General features: G+C 45.8%; 1 protein-coding gene across 1 annotated transcript; it reads right to left on the bottom strand.

Annotated features, from left to right (window-relative positions):
- Window positions 1–5: 5 nt before the first annotated feature.
- On the bottom strand, window positions 6–16,147 carry LOC121339280 (fatty acid amide hydrolase-like). The gene is made up of 20 exons (XM_041410957.1): window positions 16,010–16,147; window positions 15,916–15,972; window positions 14,363–14,400; window positions 12,976–13,116; window positions 11,971–12,033; window positions 10,686–10,806; window positions 10,197–10,289; window positions 9,003–9,163; window positions 7,864–7,949; window positions 7,562–7,645; window positions 6,689–6,751; window positions 6,469–6,546; window positions 6,287–6,375; window positions 5,553–5,589; window positions 4,193–4,341; window positions 3,912–3,974; window positions 3,530–3,605; window positions 3,068–3,152; window positions 2,820–2,907; window positions 6–2,313 (listed from the first exon to the last, which is right to left on the bottom strand). The coding sequence occupies exons 1-20, from the start codon at window positions 16,145–16,147 to the stop codon at window positions 2,203–2,205; spliced, it is 1,821 nt and encodes a 606-aa protein (XP_041266891.1). The 3' UTR covers window positions 6–2,202.
- Between the last annotated feature and the right edge of the window lie 28 nt (window positions 16,148–16,175).

Below are 16,175 nucleotides of genomic sequence, written 5' to 3'. Positions count from 1 at the left end.
TTTCACCAGGATGAGTAAAGTTTATTTTAGTGACCTCAGTACTAGGAAATTCTTGCACTGGAAATGTGCATTGATGAGATATGCTTAGGCAAAAGGAGGAAGCAGTAGTACTGTCAGTCAGTAAAAACTCAGTTCTTTCTTCTTCCCACTGTTAGGAGGATGCAGGTATTTTTAAAACGTAACTGTTTACTTTAGCCTCTCTCCTCCTAGCAACCTGAGCTCCCTCACCATGCCCACAGAATGAACTAAATATTGAAATTAGAATCTTAATGTAGTGAAGCATTTAGGAAGCGATTTGAAATAAATAGCTTTATCTAGCAGGGTCGCAATTGAATACTTTAAACACTCATCTCGTAATTCCTTGAGTAATACCATTGAATTAGGAAATATTCAGCTATTTCCTTCAAGCAGTAATGTTGTTAGCTGAAATTTATTCTCGTGAAACACTTACCAACTCCCTTATTGCTAAGCACTACATTTCAGCAGTTTCATTGTAATTTATGTTGGTAGTGTTAATAACTTATCATTAATAATATAGGAAATGCCTTGCTTTGAGACTGTTCTTCCTAAAGCTGAGCTATACTAGACTCCAGTGAAAAAACAGTTGTGGCAATATCCCATTCAAGATAAAAAACATTATCAACCATGCAATTAACTGTGCATGCTGGTGACAGCTGATGGTAGGAGTTGATGTTTAACTCAGGAAATTAAGCAGGGGATAGCAATGCAATGTTCTTGGATTCAGATGCCCTATGACAACGTCAGCCATTAGTAAAGTGCTAGCTCTGGTTAGGTTGTATGTAGGTATGGGAAAAAGAAATCCCAAAACTATACTGAGTTTGGGAGAAACTGCAACTACTTTCTGTTTCTTCTTTCCTTCCGAGCTACATAAGAATTCAGTGATCTCTGCTGTCTGTAGGACAGCTGCTCCAGCAGCCTGATCACAATTCCAGGATGCCCAATAAGGTAGACAACAGGAGATACCTCTGACCATTCAACCCAAAATGAACACAAATGCTTAGGTTTAGTTACTCCTAAGCCTCTCCTTTCACATGGTTCTGGCAGGACAAAGGTACTAGGGAATTTACAGTCTGGAGTCTTTCAATAAAACAACATCGTGGCTTACAGCCATGTCATGCTGTATGTAGTAATCCATGTCTACCTTGATTACTTTAGGAAGTAATTTAAAGATAAGGGAAGGCTGGCTTCTTATCTAGAGCAGGCTCTTTGCTGCATATGCTCTTTTGCTCTTTGTGCAACACCTTTCTTGCATCCAGCTTCTATTTTGCAGTAGCTCAGTAGCATTTCCTACAAATTCCACTTGTTTCTAATAGCTGGCTCAGCATCCCTTGAACAGTATTTCATAGCATTATCCAGTGGTTTCTTCCATTTGGACACTTAGATGACAGTAGGCTTACCTATAAGCAACCAGCAGGAGAAGAGAGGCTCTTCAAGGCTTAGCTTAGGAAACGGAGACGTGCAAAAGAAAGTCAAAACACTGCACCGGGGCTTTGGGGTGGAGTCAAGGAGGGTTAATGGTGTGGCTTTTCCTCCCCTTGCATGCCGGGCTGAAAGGGAGGCAGGACTCTGGGGCAGTGAGCACACCCAGACGCTGTGCAGCCGTTGGGCTGACCTTGCACTGCTGGCAGCACCTCCTTAGCTACAGGCTTTGTGGTTTGCTCCCAGTGCCTGAGTACAGGGCCAAAACAAACACTGCCTAAGTGCAGGTGGGTTAAGATCCTCCTCATTCCAAGGGTGCTAGGCAGTGTTTGCTGCCTTTCCCCTTCAGAAACAGTACCTTTGTTCTGTCCTGGGGGAGGAGTTCCATGACCAGGTTATGGTTGTACCTTGCCATGTACAGTAGTATGAACTGTCCTGCAGATGCAACTGCCTTCCACCCATACACAGGACCCCTACATGGGAAGAAATTGTAGGAGATAGTTGCAGCTTCCCCTGTTGGCAAAACCCAACTAGCTAGCACAGTTAGTCTCCCTAGTATAAACTGGACCATCCACCAAGCAGGGAGCAGAAATTATGTCTGCTCAGCCTCAGTGCCTGATTAGATCAGTGGTTTGTCCCCATTCCTCAGATGGGCCTGCTCCTATGCCTTATTCTGATGATCACTGAAAACAAGTTCACTCTAATACTTGGTCAGGTCAGACTAGGAAAAAAACAGACTTGTTCCCCATCTTGGTTGCTCCATCACGCGAGGATGTCATAATAAATGGATGGTTTTTTGGTCTGGTCACGGAATTGCTCTAGCTTTAGGCCGATCCTCAGAAGAACAGCTTCATCCCACCATTTTGCCATGACCTGGGAGAAGATAAGAGGCAGAAGGAAAAGGATGAATGAAAAAAGGTAGCATCACATAGATGCTCTTGAAAACCTTGGAAACAATTCCCCCCCTGCCAACATCCTCAAAAGATGTTTTCTCCTTTTATCCCAGTAAGTATGGCATCACTGTATTTGGGATAATGGCAGCTGTGTGACTTTCAATTGCAATACATAGATCTTTCCTTTACATGAGACCTGTTTCAAGGGGAAAATATTTAAAAGAAGTTAAAGAAACGAGAAGTAAGAGAGGAAAGGGTAGTGACAAATACTGGGTATTGATGCAAATAGGCAGGGAGTCAGAGAAATCTTTCTCAAAGATACCCAAAGAGACCTCTGCCATTTAGGAGTGAGGAAAATCACCCTCAAATTTAAACTTTTATTTCCAGTACCTGCTCTCTCCTCGAGTGAGCTGTGTGAAACAGGTTGTGATGCAGGACAAAGCCAGCTGAGGATTTTGTGCCCCAGCATTCACAAAGAGCAAATACCTGGAGGCTAATCGGAAGCCCAGCAGTAGAATATCCAATGGGAACAACAAGGCCTGGAATCCCAGTGAAGTTACCAAGCTGCATGAACCTAGGGGGAAAAAGCTGTCATTGGTATTCCTGGGGACAGCAGCAAATTCATCCTTTTTTTGGTAGACAGCTATGATTAATCTTTCCCACTTACAGTCTGAAGGTCTTTGCCAGCTGTTCCCAAATGTTTGTTTCTGTAGTGCAAATAGCACTTTCCTTACCTCATGGACCGGACTGTGAAGGACATATCGCTGCTCCCAGTCAAGAGGTCAGATTCATAAATTCTTGGAGCAGTGCAAGGAACAGCTATGGAGGAATCACAAAATGACTGAACTTGAACGGGACTTCAGGAAGTCATCCTGTCTAACCTTCTGGATCAGGAATGGTCAGCAAGTGCAGAGTACCCATGACCATGTCCAAATAGCTTTTGAATATTCCCAGGGATGAAGATCCCACAGGCTCTCTGGGCAACCTGATGCAGTGCCATGGATATAACCACTAAGTCTAGAAATACACCGTGGTCTCTCTAATCAGGCTGCGTTATCCTCTAAGGGTGCAAGGCACAGCAAAGTGCATAGCAGTCATACTCTCAAAATTGAGGAGGGAAAGTTAATGAAGTGACTGCTCTTAAAAAGCACCACACAGCTGTTGAGGACTGTCTCTTTAGCCAAGAGTGCCAATACCTGGTGTAAGGATACAGTTCACAGTGCTGAAGATCTCTTGCAAAAATCTCATGCTCCGAGTTCTCTGTCGGTTTGCCTGCAAGCAGAGAGAATACTGCTTGATGGGCCCTCTTGGCTCACAAAACTCATGTTTGATGTTGGCAGACTCTGCCCATCAGCATCTCTGCCTTTGCAAAAGGAGACACCATTCCCACAATTTGCAATCAGGGTACAGGCACGTCCTCTGCGGTGCCCTACCATCCTGCATGCCTTCACAGCAGAGGACAGCTAAAGCTGGGTGACATCTTCCCATGGGTATGGGGAGGCTAAGAGAAGCCCCAACCCCACCTTTACAGTTTCACTAAGTGCCTCCCTTCAGCCTTCACCCCAGTATGTTCCTTACCTTAATATAATCCAGAGCTGTGAACTGGCAAGCCAAGGCCAGGCTAGCCCGAGTTTCCAAATTCTGAAATAGAGAAAACTGATCAAGGCTCTGCTTGCAGGAAACTGAACTGTGACAGCCCAGGAGTTCTCTTCCAGGTCTGCTCTTCTATACCAGTAGCCATCCAACAGGTAGTTTGTCATAGAAGAAGCAGGAGCACCTCAGGTTTCTCACTGACATGACATTTGATCAGTATCAGCCAGAACAACTACTCCAAGCTGCTCCAAGCTGCTGCTACTTACCATTTCATGGAAATGTTTATTGAAGTCGGGTTGCAGGAAGTCCCTCATCTCACTGAGAATGCAGATCACATGTGCCACTCGGGCTTCCTCCATCTCTGGAAGAGAGACTTCAACCACACTGGCTCCCAAACTCTGCAGGTGCTTCACCGCTGTGTACAGGACAGGTAAATCACAGACAGCATCCCTGAGTTCTCCAGACTTCACAGAAAGGCTGCAAAGCCCCAGCCCCTGCAGAGTGAGAGTCTCCAAATGCCATTGCAGGGTAAGCACCTTCAGTGCACCCCATGGCATGCACAGCTGCAGCTGCTTCCCGCAGGGAAACGCTTTCAACCTAACTACAGCTCAGTATTCCAACAGGGCAGGGGCTGCAGACAGGGTCCTAACTTAACTGCTGTGTTCAGGCAAATTCACCTCATCCCTCTAGCCTCCCAGTTCAGCCAAAGAGTAAAAGGACTGACAATGTTTCCCTGAGCACTTCACATGACCAGTGTTCTATCAGCATGAAGTGATTATTTAGCATCAAGAGATCCCATTCAAAGCCTCTTCTGAACCATAACGGTAAAGGAACCAGGGAATACTCAAGAGACCAGGTAAACAATATAGAGCCACTAAATCTTGATGCACTTTAACAAGGCTGAACACCAACACTTTGGGAAAAGTGAATCTTTTGTAGTCTGAAAAGAATCCTCTTCTTTCTGTGACCCCAGCTTCTTCATAAATACCTAAGCTTGCCTATGATCCACCTCTCCTAAGAAAACTATAAATGTAGAAGTGTGTTTGTGGAAATAAGGAGGGTGAAGAAAATCCAGGCAAAGCCTGAATACTCAGCTCCAGTGCAACTACTATACCAGGCATTGTAGAGGCCTCCTCCCCTGCACCCAAGTACTCACCAGGATCAATTCTGCTTAGTCTAAATTCTGACAAAGTCACCCTAAAGGCACCACTTGGCAGATTTCAAGGAAATACCAGAGGACTGGATATATCACAAAGACCCAGTACTCTATTACTACTGACCATTATGTTGTGAAACAAGGCCTTCCCTTAAAAGTCTTTTACCATTAAAGCTTGCAGAGTAAGTATTACCAAGCACAGATCTGTCTTTATACACACAGAGGCTGAGCACACTGGACTGAATTCTTCCATTGTAATCTGACAAGCCCACAACTGCTGAGCTTTTTAACCCTCAGCAGTCAGGGGGGCTTCCCCAATACAAAGTTACTGCTGTTTACCCAGCAGATCCCTTTAAGCAACTGCCTTTAAGGACTTCAGGCAAGAGCTATTTAATGCATACATAAGAGGAACAGCAAGTGACACCATAACATCAGGCACAATAAGAGACTTACAGATTTTCCCTCTTTACCTTTCTCACAGGCAGACAGGACTTCAGCATCACATGCCTAAAGAATAAGAGGAAAGAACTTCAGTATCTGCTCTCTTCACCTTGGTGAGCACATTCACCAGGACTACAGTCCTTACAGTGCTTTCCTTGTTCCTGTCCCTACCAGCAGTGAAACAGTCCTACAGGACTTAGGTCACATGCTGCAAGAGAACAGCTTGCAGGTCACACCCTTAATAAAAAGGAAAGGTCACCTTTTCCAGAGCAGAGAATATTCCTCATCTGCACTTTGCCAGAGACAGTAAGTGTCTTTTTTGTACTTTCAGGAAGAAATCCTGAGTACATTTGTGGGGCTGTATTACAATTTTCAAGCAGTACTAGCTTGCAAGCCCCATTTTTACACTGGAATACTGACATAACATTCAGCAGCTACAGCACTGTCACCAAGTGGATACACTCCTTTTCCTCATTTGATTTTAAACTAACTGCCTTTTGTTATCAGTTCAGAAGCATTGCTTCCAATAGAATCAGCAGTAGTCATTACCTTTCTCATGCCTCCAATAGACTCTTGCTCAAAAGGCTGCCTTAAAAAAAAATATCTCCATGTTGATGTTTTCACACAGGCTGTATTATCTTCCAACTACAGGACTAAATATGAGAAGTTTTAATGATGACAGGCAAGAGAACAATGAATGCACTGGGTTCCTTTAAAATCTTGTTTTGCAAAGCAGCAGAAAGATGAGAGATAAATCAGGCACCTTAAAAAATGTCCAGTCCACTCCCAGTTTTAAGCCTTTCAGGTCAGGAGCACACATATCAGATAGGGTTGCTTTGGGCTGTTTTAGTCCTGCAGGGAACAGAGAAGAGTTCCTCCTTTTATTCTAGGATGTCTCTAGGAAGGGAGAGCATCTGGGCTCAGGAAGGGAGAGAGCTCACCTACCATATGGATAGAGCAGATCTGGCTCAGCAAGGATACTGTAAATAATGGCTGCATCTGCCACTGATGTACAGATAGGGCCTGTAAAAGAGACCAGTTATAAAAAAGTGACAAGAGGTAAATAGTACCTTCCTCCCCAGGTCTTTTCTAGGCAGAGATTGCCTTCTCTGTGAGAGAGAGCAGCACTCAGCAAGTCCCTGAAGTAGAGCCCAAGTCCTCTTACCTACACTGACTGTGGAGTAGGAGAGTGGCAAGCTGCCATGACAACTGATGCGCCCAAATGTACCTGGAGAACAAGAAATGGGACTTAACTGGGTATCAGCAGTCACTGGGAAGAGCCACCTCGATGGCTCTGGTGCACCCAGGGTAAACAGCAAACCCGTGCCAGTCACTTTTATGTCTGCTGTTTCAGAGCCCAGTCTCTCATCCTTCAGTACCCTGTTCTGCTGACCCCAATCTGTCTCATCAGTAAAACATGTGAATAGTGAAATTGGTTTCCCCCCAGAGAAATTATTTAGTTGAAGGGAAATATGTGCAGGGACATTTTGGAATATTTGTATTTAAATATGCAGAAGCAGCATTCGTAGGGTGGAAGATGGGAAGGCAGGAGCAGGATTATCAACAGCAGGAGACAGCACCCCATGGGAGGTCTCACTCACTTCACTGGTGAGACTTCATGCCTAACGCCAGCTGTATTCTGCAAGTACTCATGTCACCTTTCTGACCAGTTGCATTTAGTTATCATCCACAGATGAATCAAGATTTGTCAAGCTGACCACATGTAGACAGCAAGAGAGTAATGGCTGAGTATCTGGGCTCAGATGAAAGGTAGAAAGGAAAGGGTAGAAAGGAAGGGCAGCATGCATATTTTGTTTAGTATTTGACGTAAGTTTGACATAAGGTTTTTCAAACATATGTTCAACAGAGAGTAGAGAATACTTCCATGTTAACCCTCATGACTCTCAGGGTGTTATATTTCAGAGTTTCTCTGGTCAAATTTTACTTCACAGGAATTAGTGTCTGACTTGTTTGTGGCATTCTATCTGGAACAGCAAACAAGACGAACACACACCCCTCCATGATTAAAGGGCTCTACCTTTCAGCCCCACCACACCACAGAACGAAGCAGGAATCCTCACAGAGCCTCCTCCGTCTGTGCCAATAGCCACAGGGCAGAGACCTACAAAAAACCCACACATTGGCCTGTGATCAGAGACACAACATGTTGCTCTGTCCATTCTACCAGCAGCTGTATCCAAGACAGCACACAGAGCTCTCTGTTTAGCTATAAGTTCCCTCCAGCTGCTAAACCCAAACCCCCCACAAAAACTAAATGCCTGAGGTACTCTGGCTCAGGATCTTCCTCCTACCAACTCCATTTAGGACCAGACCACCTACCTGCTGCTACAGCTGCTGCTGACCCACTGGAGCTCCCACCTGTGAAGTGGTTAGGATTATAGGGGTTCCTAGGGATCTTGTGGTACCTGAAGCAGACAAAGATTGTTTAACTTAACTTTTTCTTAGAAGGACTGTGTGGACTATAGGGCAGGAAAAGATCCAGAAACACAGCTCAGGGATTCTGATCTCTTGGTAAAGAGATGCCATTTAATCTTAGAAAGTGCCTGTCCCTAAAAAACAGGATGGAAAAAAGACTTCTGCCTCAGAGTCCAATCTCCTGTGAGCATCAGCAGCCCATCCAAAAGAGGCCCAAAGCAAGAGAAAAGATGCCACTTCAGCTCTTCTGCTGGCAACGGCACCGTGCCATTACTGCCTGCCACAGTGCATGATGCAATTCCAAAAGGTGGAGCAGTTGGTGGCCAGCAATCCTTACAAGCAAGTCAGTTCTGCCCTTTATCCCCAAGCAGCAGCTCCTCACGCCTCCAGCCTGACCACAGCCCCAGGCAGCAGAGCCCTGCCAAGCCGCTGCGTATCCAGCCGCCCTCCCACGGTGAGGAAACGCTGGAAATGCCGGCATGCTGTTGCAGCCGAGGGGGAGCCCTAGTTCCACCCAGCTGCACATGCACCAAGTGTGTCTCTACACAAGGCTTATCAAGGCTGTGAGCACCACGGCTCTGGGGCCGAGTTCTCAGCTTGGCTACAGCTGGAGAATTCACCATAGTAAAGCAAATTCAGTGAACCTGTTTTAGCTAGGAAGTAAAACCACTATGTTCTCCTGAGATGACTGTACCTTTTTCTCAGTATTCTAGGCCTTCAGCCATCACTGAGGCTGAGCATTACATGACTATTTGTTTTCTGTCATAGCTTTTGTGTACCACTCATACTATAAACATTCACACCTCCAGGCCTGTAAGGCCTGACAAACCAAGTTCCTTACTCAGCAGGCAATGCTTGGAGCCTCTCTTTCCTTTGGTTTCAGGAGCCTTCAGGCTTCCACTAACCCTCAAATGTACAGTACTGGGTTTTCATGCCCCCAGGGTTCTGTCATGCTTCCCCTTATTTTTGTACTCTTCCCTGTGAGTTCTGGACAGTCATAGGTGTTTCTAGAGTGGGAGAAGAGAGAAGAAAGGGATTTTTACCTATTAGGGTTGCATCCAGTTGTTCCAGTCCCTAGTTCATGCATGTTTGAGACCCCAATAATGATAGCCCCAGCCTCTCGCAGCTTCTTGGCCACAGTAGCATCTTCTGTTTCTGGCTGTGTCCCAAGATACACTGTTCCCACTCGGTGATGGTAAGGCACCTTAACAAGAAGACGCCAAATTATTCATTCTAAAACCCTGGCAAAGGAGCACATGCACACTTCATCACAACAGATCACAGACATTAGGACCCATGGAGGTAAGCAAGGGCTAGGGAGCACGACTCTTCAACTTGTCCTGTGTTCATCTCTGTGACTTAACCCTTCAATATTTAGAGGGGCATTTAACCCTTCAGTATTTGGTCCTTCTCCCATGCACAGGAGTCCTTTTCACACCATGATACAGTAGAACAGAAACACGTAGATGACCAAAGCCTGCCTCCCTGCAGCAATGCAATTGCTATGCCCAGAGGCTGAAGATCACCTTGGCCCCGCAGCACACAACTCTGTGTTCCATCTTTCTATGGATAGGGCTACATCATTTCAGACCTGCATGCTTTTGAAGACTGCCATCAAGATTAGTTGAGTGTCAAAATAACAGATGGGCTTATTTTCAGGAAATGCTAAGTATTCTTTACTTCAAGGCAGCAACAGAAGAATCTGTACATAAAACAGGACTCCCACCATAGGGGCACATCTCTGCAGAGCCTACAACAGCCTGATGGCACTGCCACAAGTATCTACTGTTAGCTGTTGTTAGATCACAGGTAAAAATCTTTGTCAGTAGGAATTTTCAAAGGAACTTGTGTATTTCTGGCACCTGTATTTTAAGGTGAGAGGGATGTTTTGCCAGTGGAGCAGAATCAGTGCCTGAGAAATACAGACAGTTACACCCACTTTACAGATGCTTTTATACATTCCTATTTCATCACAAGAGACTGTTTCCCACACCCACCCTCTTCTCCCCATGGATTAAAAAGATCAGTACAAGATATGCAGCACGTCTGCTCTATGCAAGATCTGTCTTCACCTTGCAAAACTTGTTAATCCTACTCACTACAAACCCACATACAACCCCTCATTACAAACATATTCTCAGGCTTCTGCTGAGAAGTTGGTCTCAAAACCTTGTCACAGTGAGCTTTCCAGGTTAACCACCTGCAGCAGAAACTGGCAGCTAGACAAGGAAACTCACCACTTTGAACTCTTCTTTCAGGCACACTGGGATGCCATCCAGACAAGACAGGGTACACTTATTCCTGTAACGAGCAGTGGAGGCCTCAGCCATCTGCACAGAGAAAAAGAAAAAGCATAAAGCATATGCTATGTATATATTTAGCTGAGCTGAAGGTCATCACCAGTATTGGAATGGATATAAAAAGTGGCTTTCTTGGCCAGTCTATCAAAGTTTCCTTCTTCCACCATATGCTGGTGGGAAACTACAACTTGGAACCATCTACACTAATGGATGCCACATAAGCACAGAAGTCCTATTATAAACAGTCATCCAGCAGGAAACAGATTGATTTAATGCTACCTCTCTTCACAGGAAGGAAAGCAAACTTGTTTGTAGTCCTCTAAAGAGAGAGTAAGGAAAAATGTACTTATTTTTCTGCGCATATTGGCCCTTCTAATGGATGCTTGGGATGGCAAAGGCCGCTTTCCTACCAGAGGCAGACATTACCAGCATTATTTGCTCCTGGTCCCATTGCACTATGGCTCTGAGCGGTGGTGTGGATTTGTCACAGTCCTCCAACATGGCAATGATGTTCTTGGCTACCTGGGTTGGCGTCAGCTTCCCACTCCTACAGGACAGGAGAAGTTGGGAGTTTGTTACAAGACCTCCCCTCACACATTCACTCACAGGATTTGTCTCCCATGCAGCAAGATGGCAGCTGTCACAGCTTTAAGCAAGAATTAGGTAGGAATCTCTGTGTGGTGATGATCTGAATGCTGTTGACACCACCAAGACTTCTCTTCCTTAAGAGGTGAATTTGCCTACACAGAATGCTCCTTTAGAGGAGAGGCAAAAGCTAGGAGAGTTACCAAAATATTCCTGAACCACCAGACAGATAAATAGCTGACAGCTATACTGACAGTCCTCAAGCTCCTAAAAGTTTGGAAGCTATGAAACTCCCAGTATATCTAAGACCAAGAGGTCAGACCCCTTTATCCCATTACAGAGAAGGGGCTGCCAGCAGTACTGTCATAACCCACCTTTAAAAAACCTTCCCTCCCTCCTGGCAAAGGCTGTATTACACCACAAACACACCATCTCTGGCTGACACAAAAGCCTCGAGGCCAAGTGTCAGCCTTGCCAGGTGTCACAGTGCACCTGTGACACCAGACTGCAGTGTCAGCCCTTTGCTCCAATGCCACAGCCTGCAGGCAGAAGTGGCCCTTGAGGAACAAGTTCTAGGGGTGCAAGAATATTTTTCCAAGGGCTCCACTTCTGGCACATGTCCCAGAGGCAACCAGGATTACCAGGCAGACAACAGCTCACAGAACACCAGAGTCAGGGGGGTGTTTTCAGTTCTTTCCAAGCTGGACATCTTTACTGGGTGAAAGCAAGTGTCATGCTCAGAGAAGCACAAGGAGCTGGGGAACCAAGGGATTCATCAGAGACCCACAGTATGTACAACTGGCATAATCCAGATCAACCTTCCTCTACTTCTCACTCATGTCTGAGAAAACAAGATATGTAGAAATCTCTCTCAGACAAGACTGACAATAAGCCAAAGAAAATTACATTTAAATATCCTTGCAGGGCTTGTAAAGTTGTGCCAGCTCTCCCAGCTGACTTTCCTTTGTTATTCTACTAAAGGAAAACAACAGCAGGAAGTGATGATAAACAATGGCACCTCAAGGACAATGCTAACAAAGAGATGCCTGAGAGCCTGTGGAAAAGTGGCAGCCCACAGCAGAGGAACATGCGGGACAGGTTGTTTCCAGACCATAATTTCACCTACCGGTAGCATTCCAGATAGTCTTTGATCCCTTTGAAGCTAAAGCCATTCCTAGCAGAATCAGACCTGCAAAAGAAAGGATTAAAAAGTGCAACTGAGCTACCACAGCCAGGTTTGTTCACAGCTGTAGACTTCAGCATCACTGTCCAATGCAGATTTGGGCATCACTCACAGCAAACCATGTGGATTGCCAGCCCCTGCATTGCACCTCACACTCTGTCAGATTTCTTGCACACAAGCCAGGCAACAGGCACACTGTGGATGCCACAGAAATAAGGGACCAGTTTTGCCAGTATGTTCTAGCTTCTTCATATTCCTCCTGAATACAGCAGTCATAAAACTGTTCAAAATGTATTCTAGATTTACATTTGCTACTCACCACTACAACATTATAGCCTAGCTGGAATATACTTGTGAATCTACTCCCAGGACCTCTGTCAAAAGTTCAATCCAGAGACAGTCAGCAGCACATCTGGGTGTGTAGTGCAGGAGTGGGAAAAGCACCATGCAGCTCACACAAAAAAACTGCTTCAACACCAAATCAATAGCTCTAGCACAATCAGTAGACCATTTCTCATCACTAACAAAGTTAATTTCTCGTGCATCATTTTCTTTAGAACCCGTGTTCCTTCCCTCCTCCAAGCAAACCTGGTGTTCTCTTTGAGATTCCCTGCAGGCTAGAAACAGCACTCCTGCAAAGTCACATAGAGGAATCTATTTAATGACTAGCCAAAGTGCACCTGCTCCAATAGTGCAACCAGAGCCCTGGTAAGGGCAGAATTTGGTCTCTCCCCAATAGGCAGACTTTTCCCTTTCACATTGCTTGTACTTACTGGTGATTTGTAAGTTACAAAAGGCAAGATGACTGACAGCACTATTTGTTTTGTGAAATGGCTGGGCATGGAAACAAGAATTCGATCTAAATTGCTGACAATGACAGCTTCCCACTAACATAACAGTGCCAGCACGTGTATTCTTCCACTTCTCTCTTACACATCACATACTGACCTTGCATCTGTCAGCTGCTTGATAACATCTGAAGGGCTTTTAGCTTCAGTCTTGTCTTCTGTAACCCCCGCAGCAACCTCCGGGATAAACGTGGGATCTTCATGAATGTCAAGGGAACGCATAAGCGAGAAGTTGTTCATTCTGAATAAGAGAGAGTCACTGCTGGAGTTTTCAACCTCGACTATGACTAATTTTTCAGACTGTTCAGAAGGAACCTTACCCAAGAACATTTTGTCTTAGCAGTCTGCTTTCACAGCAGGGAGTTGCAACAGTTACAAGCTAATCTCTCTCACATATTTCCTAAAGGCAGCATCAAATCTATTCTGCCTGTTTAACAAAGCCTCCTACCTCTTGATATAAGGCCAGCCTCTGTAAACTCGAGCTGGGAAAGAAATGGTGGAAGCTTTTGATTCACTTTAATTAGACCTCTCATTCACAGATCAAACAAGACAGGAGTGGAGAGGAAAGTAAAAGGAGAATATAGTGTAAGTCATACATTCAACCACTAATCCTGTTAAAACAAGCACCTCTTCAGACTTTTCCATGACCTGCTTGAACATAATTTGTTTGCAATCAAATACAATGGGGATTGCAGCATAAATCCATAGCTTGGACCACACAAAGCAAGGAGATCAAATCTTGTCACAGATATCCAGGAATGATCTGCAGTTTAACAGCAGTGACGTTTGGGTTTGATTTGCTCAAAAAGCCCACATCCCAAGTCAAATTCAGGGATGACACAGTTCTCAGTGTCCTGGGATCTGCACAGATGATCCTTCAAATGATGGGCAAACGATATGAAAAAAGCATGAAGAGGTTCCTGAACCTCTTACCCGAGTGTCCTCTTACTCCTTACTTCAACGTATACTTGAAATCAGTTTCTGAACAAAAACATACATGAGAGAAAGAAGTCTGACCTAAAATAGAGAACATCACTAAAAAGAACTTACCAAAACCTCTGAACTTTATGTCTGGCCTCACTTCCCCACTACTACTATTCTTTTAACCCTGTCAGTGATAAGAACAGCATATTTGCACAGCCACCAGCTTTGAAAAAACAACTGTCCTTTAACAAAAGAGCATAGACAAAGAGACATAAAGGCAAACAAAAGGCAAAAAGAAAAGCTGGCGAATACTGTTTCTATGCACCTGCACGAGTGTGAAAAAAGGTTAATTGCTTCTCATAGAGACCCACTCAAATGACAGCAGTTAAAAAAATAATCTAGCAAACATCTATGAAGTAATCTTATTCTCCAATCAAATTGTGCAGCTTTTCTCTTTAATACATAATTTCAGATAACCTACAAGCAATGTGCAATGCAAGTACCTTAAACCTAAAACAAGAAATAAAAGAAACTCAGAGTGGGAAAAAAGTCCCCACGCTTACCTCATTAAGAACGGCAGTAAGCAGATCTGCCCAAAAGCCTAGGAAAAAAGCAAGCAAAAATGTTGGTTTGCAGCAACTTTGACCTGAGCACCTTCTTTCACTAGACAAGGAATGCTGAATACATTCACAATTGATGCAGGCTTGGAGCACCCTAGAGAGCATACAGTGCACACATGCATAATGCTATGCAGTAAAGAAACAGCACACACACTTGTATTTTATACCACAAAAATGGCCTGAAATGCTTTTCCCCCACGTTTCATATTTATATAATTATAAAAAGAGGACTCTTCTGATTCTTCTGCCTTTGTCCTTCATTGACTCACACTGAAAGCCAGCATCTGCAGCTGCAACACTGTGAAGAAGCATCTACATAGCTCCCATCCGTTATTTTCTTCATGTTCCACAGATTATGCAAACACTGGATAAGGCAGGAGCTTATTGTTTTATTTACTACTAGGACCTTGCCCGTCTCTCAACCAGCTCCCGCAGTAACATGAGTCAACTTGGAAAAGTGTGAGGAATTTAGACTTTGTGGTAGCAGACAGCAGAAAATAGTCTTTCAATACCTTGGCTTGCAAAGTAGCAGCATCAACAGTCCCAAAGAGACCAGCCTTGTTCTGGCCTGTCTTAATATCTTAACAATGGACTTCTGAAACACGTTGTGAGATGTACAAATACAGTACAAGTCTGAGGCAAGGCTCACACTGCCAGCCCCACAAAGCGGCATGTTACCTCACACATTGCATAAGAATTACAGCACCTTTTAGAAAACACACGGCTCCTAATCTCCATCTAATCTAGCACAGCACATTCCCGTAGGAGATTGATAATCTCACATGCCCCTTCCAAGGGAGGTACTGGGAAAAGAAAGAAGCCCTTCGCCATCCACCAGAAGCAGTCACAAAGCAAAAGATAACTTTGGTTGTTACATCTCGACAGAAAGCCACTCCTAAGGTATTCTCACAAACAAACACAGCCCATCAAGCTATTTCACTCCAGGCCCAGCCGGACACCAAGCTTTATAACAGCTGACACGGCTGAAAAGAAACTTTTGTGCCTGCTTCGCCCAAAAGGAAAGGCCAAACAACAGCAGCAGCAATGAGAGCCAGCTGCTTCCAGCAGAAGCAGGTGCGAGGTGGGCAGCGCCCAGGGAACGCAGGCTTTTGTCCCCTCTGCATCCTGACACCGAGCGGTCCCAGTGCCACAGCGGGATCAGCCCGCAGGCTCCCAAACACGCCAGAGCCCACCCGAGGGGAGCACCGGCGGCACAGCTGCCTTCAGCACCCCGCTGGAACCCCCCTCAGAGGGCTGAGGGACCCGCGTCCTTTAACGCCCAAGAGAAGCTGCTGGCAGCTCAGTTTCGAGTTTGATGACAGCTTCGGGCTGTCCACACCCGAAGACAGACAGGACCCCTCAGGCAGAGGCCGGCGCTCTCAGTGCCCACGGCATCACACCTGAGGGGCCGGGAGAACCCGAGAGCACGCAGCACCACCGGACCCCCGCCCAATTTTCCCCGGGTTTCCCTGCCCCGTCAGCCGGCCCGCACTCACCGTGTTAGCCACGTGGACGAAGAGGCGCAGCCCGGCGCCGCACAGCCTCGGAGCCCACTGCGGAGAGAAGGCGAGAAGTGAGGCGAGCGCCGGCCCCGCCGCCCCGCGCCCGCCGCGGCCCCCGGCGGTGCAGCACGGCCGCCGCGCTGCCCGTGTGCCGCCGCCCGCAGCACAGGTACGCGGCGGCGGCCGCGGACAGCAGCGGCAAGAACACCAGCAGCAGCGGCGCCATCGCGATGCTCCCTCCCAGCGAGCCCTCC

The sequence above is a fragment of the Onychostruthus taczanowskii genome, unplaced genomic scaffold, assembly GCF_017590055.1.
Source record: "Onychostruthus taczanowskii isolate IOZ18803 unplaced genomic scaffold, ASM1759005v1 scaffold34, whole genome shotgun sequence".
NCBI classification, from domain to species: domain Eukaryota; kingdom Metazoa; phylum Chordata; class Aves; order Passeriformes; family Passeridae; genus Onychostruthus; species Onychostruthus taczanowskii.
Note: the sequence above shows the minus strand (reverse complement) of the source record. Positions and strands in the feature narration are given on the sequence as shown.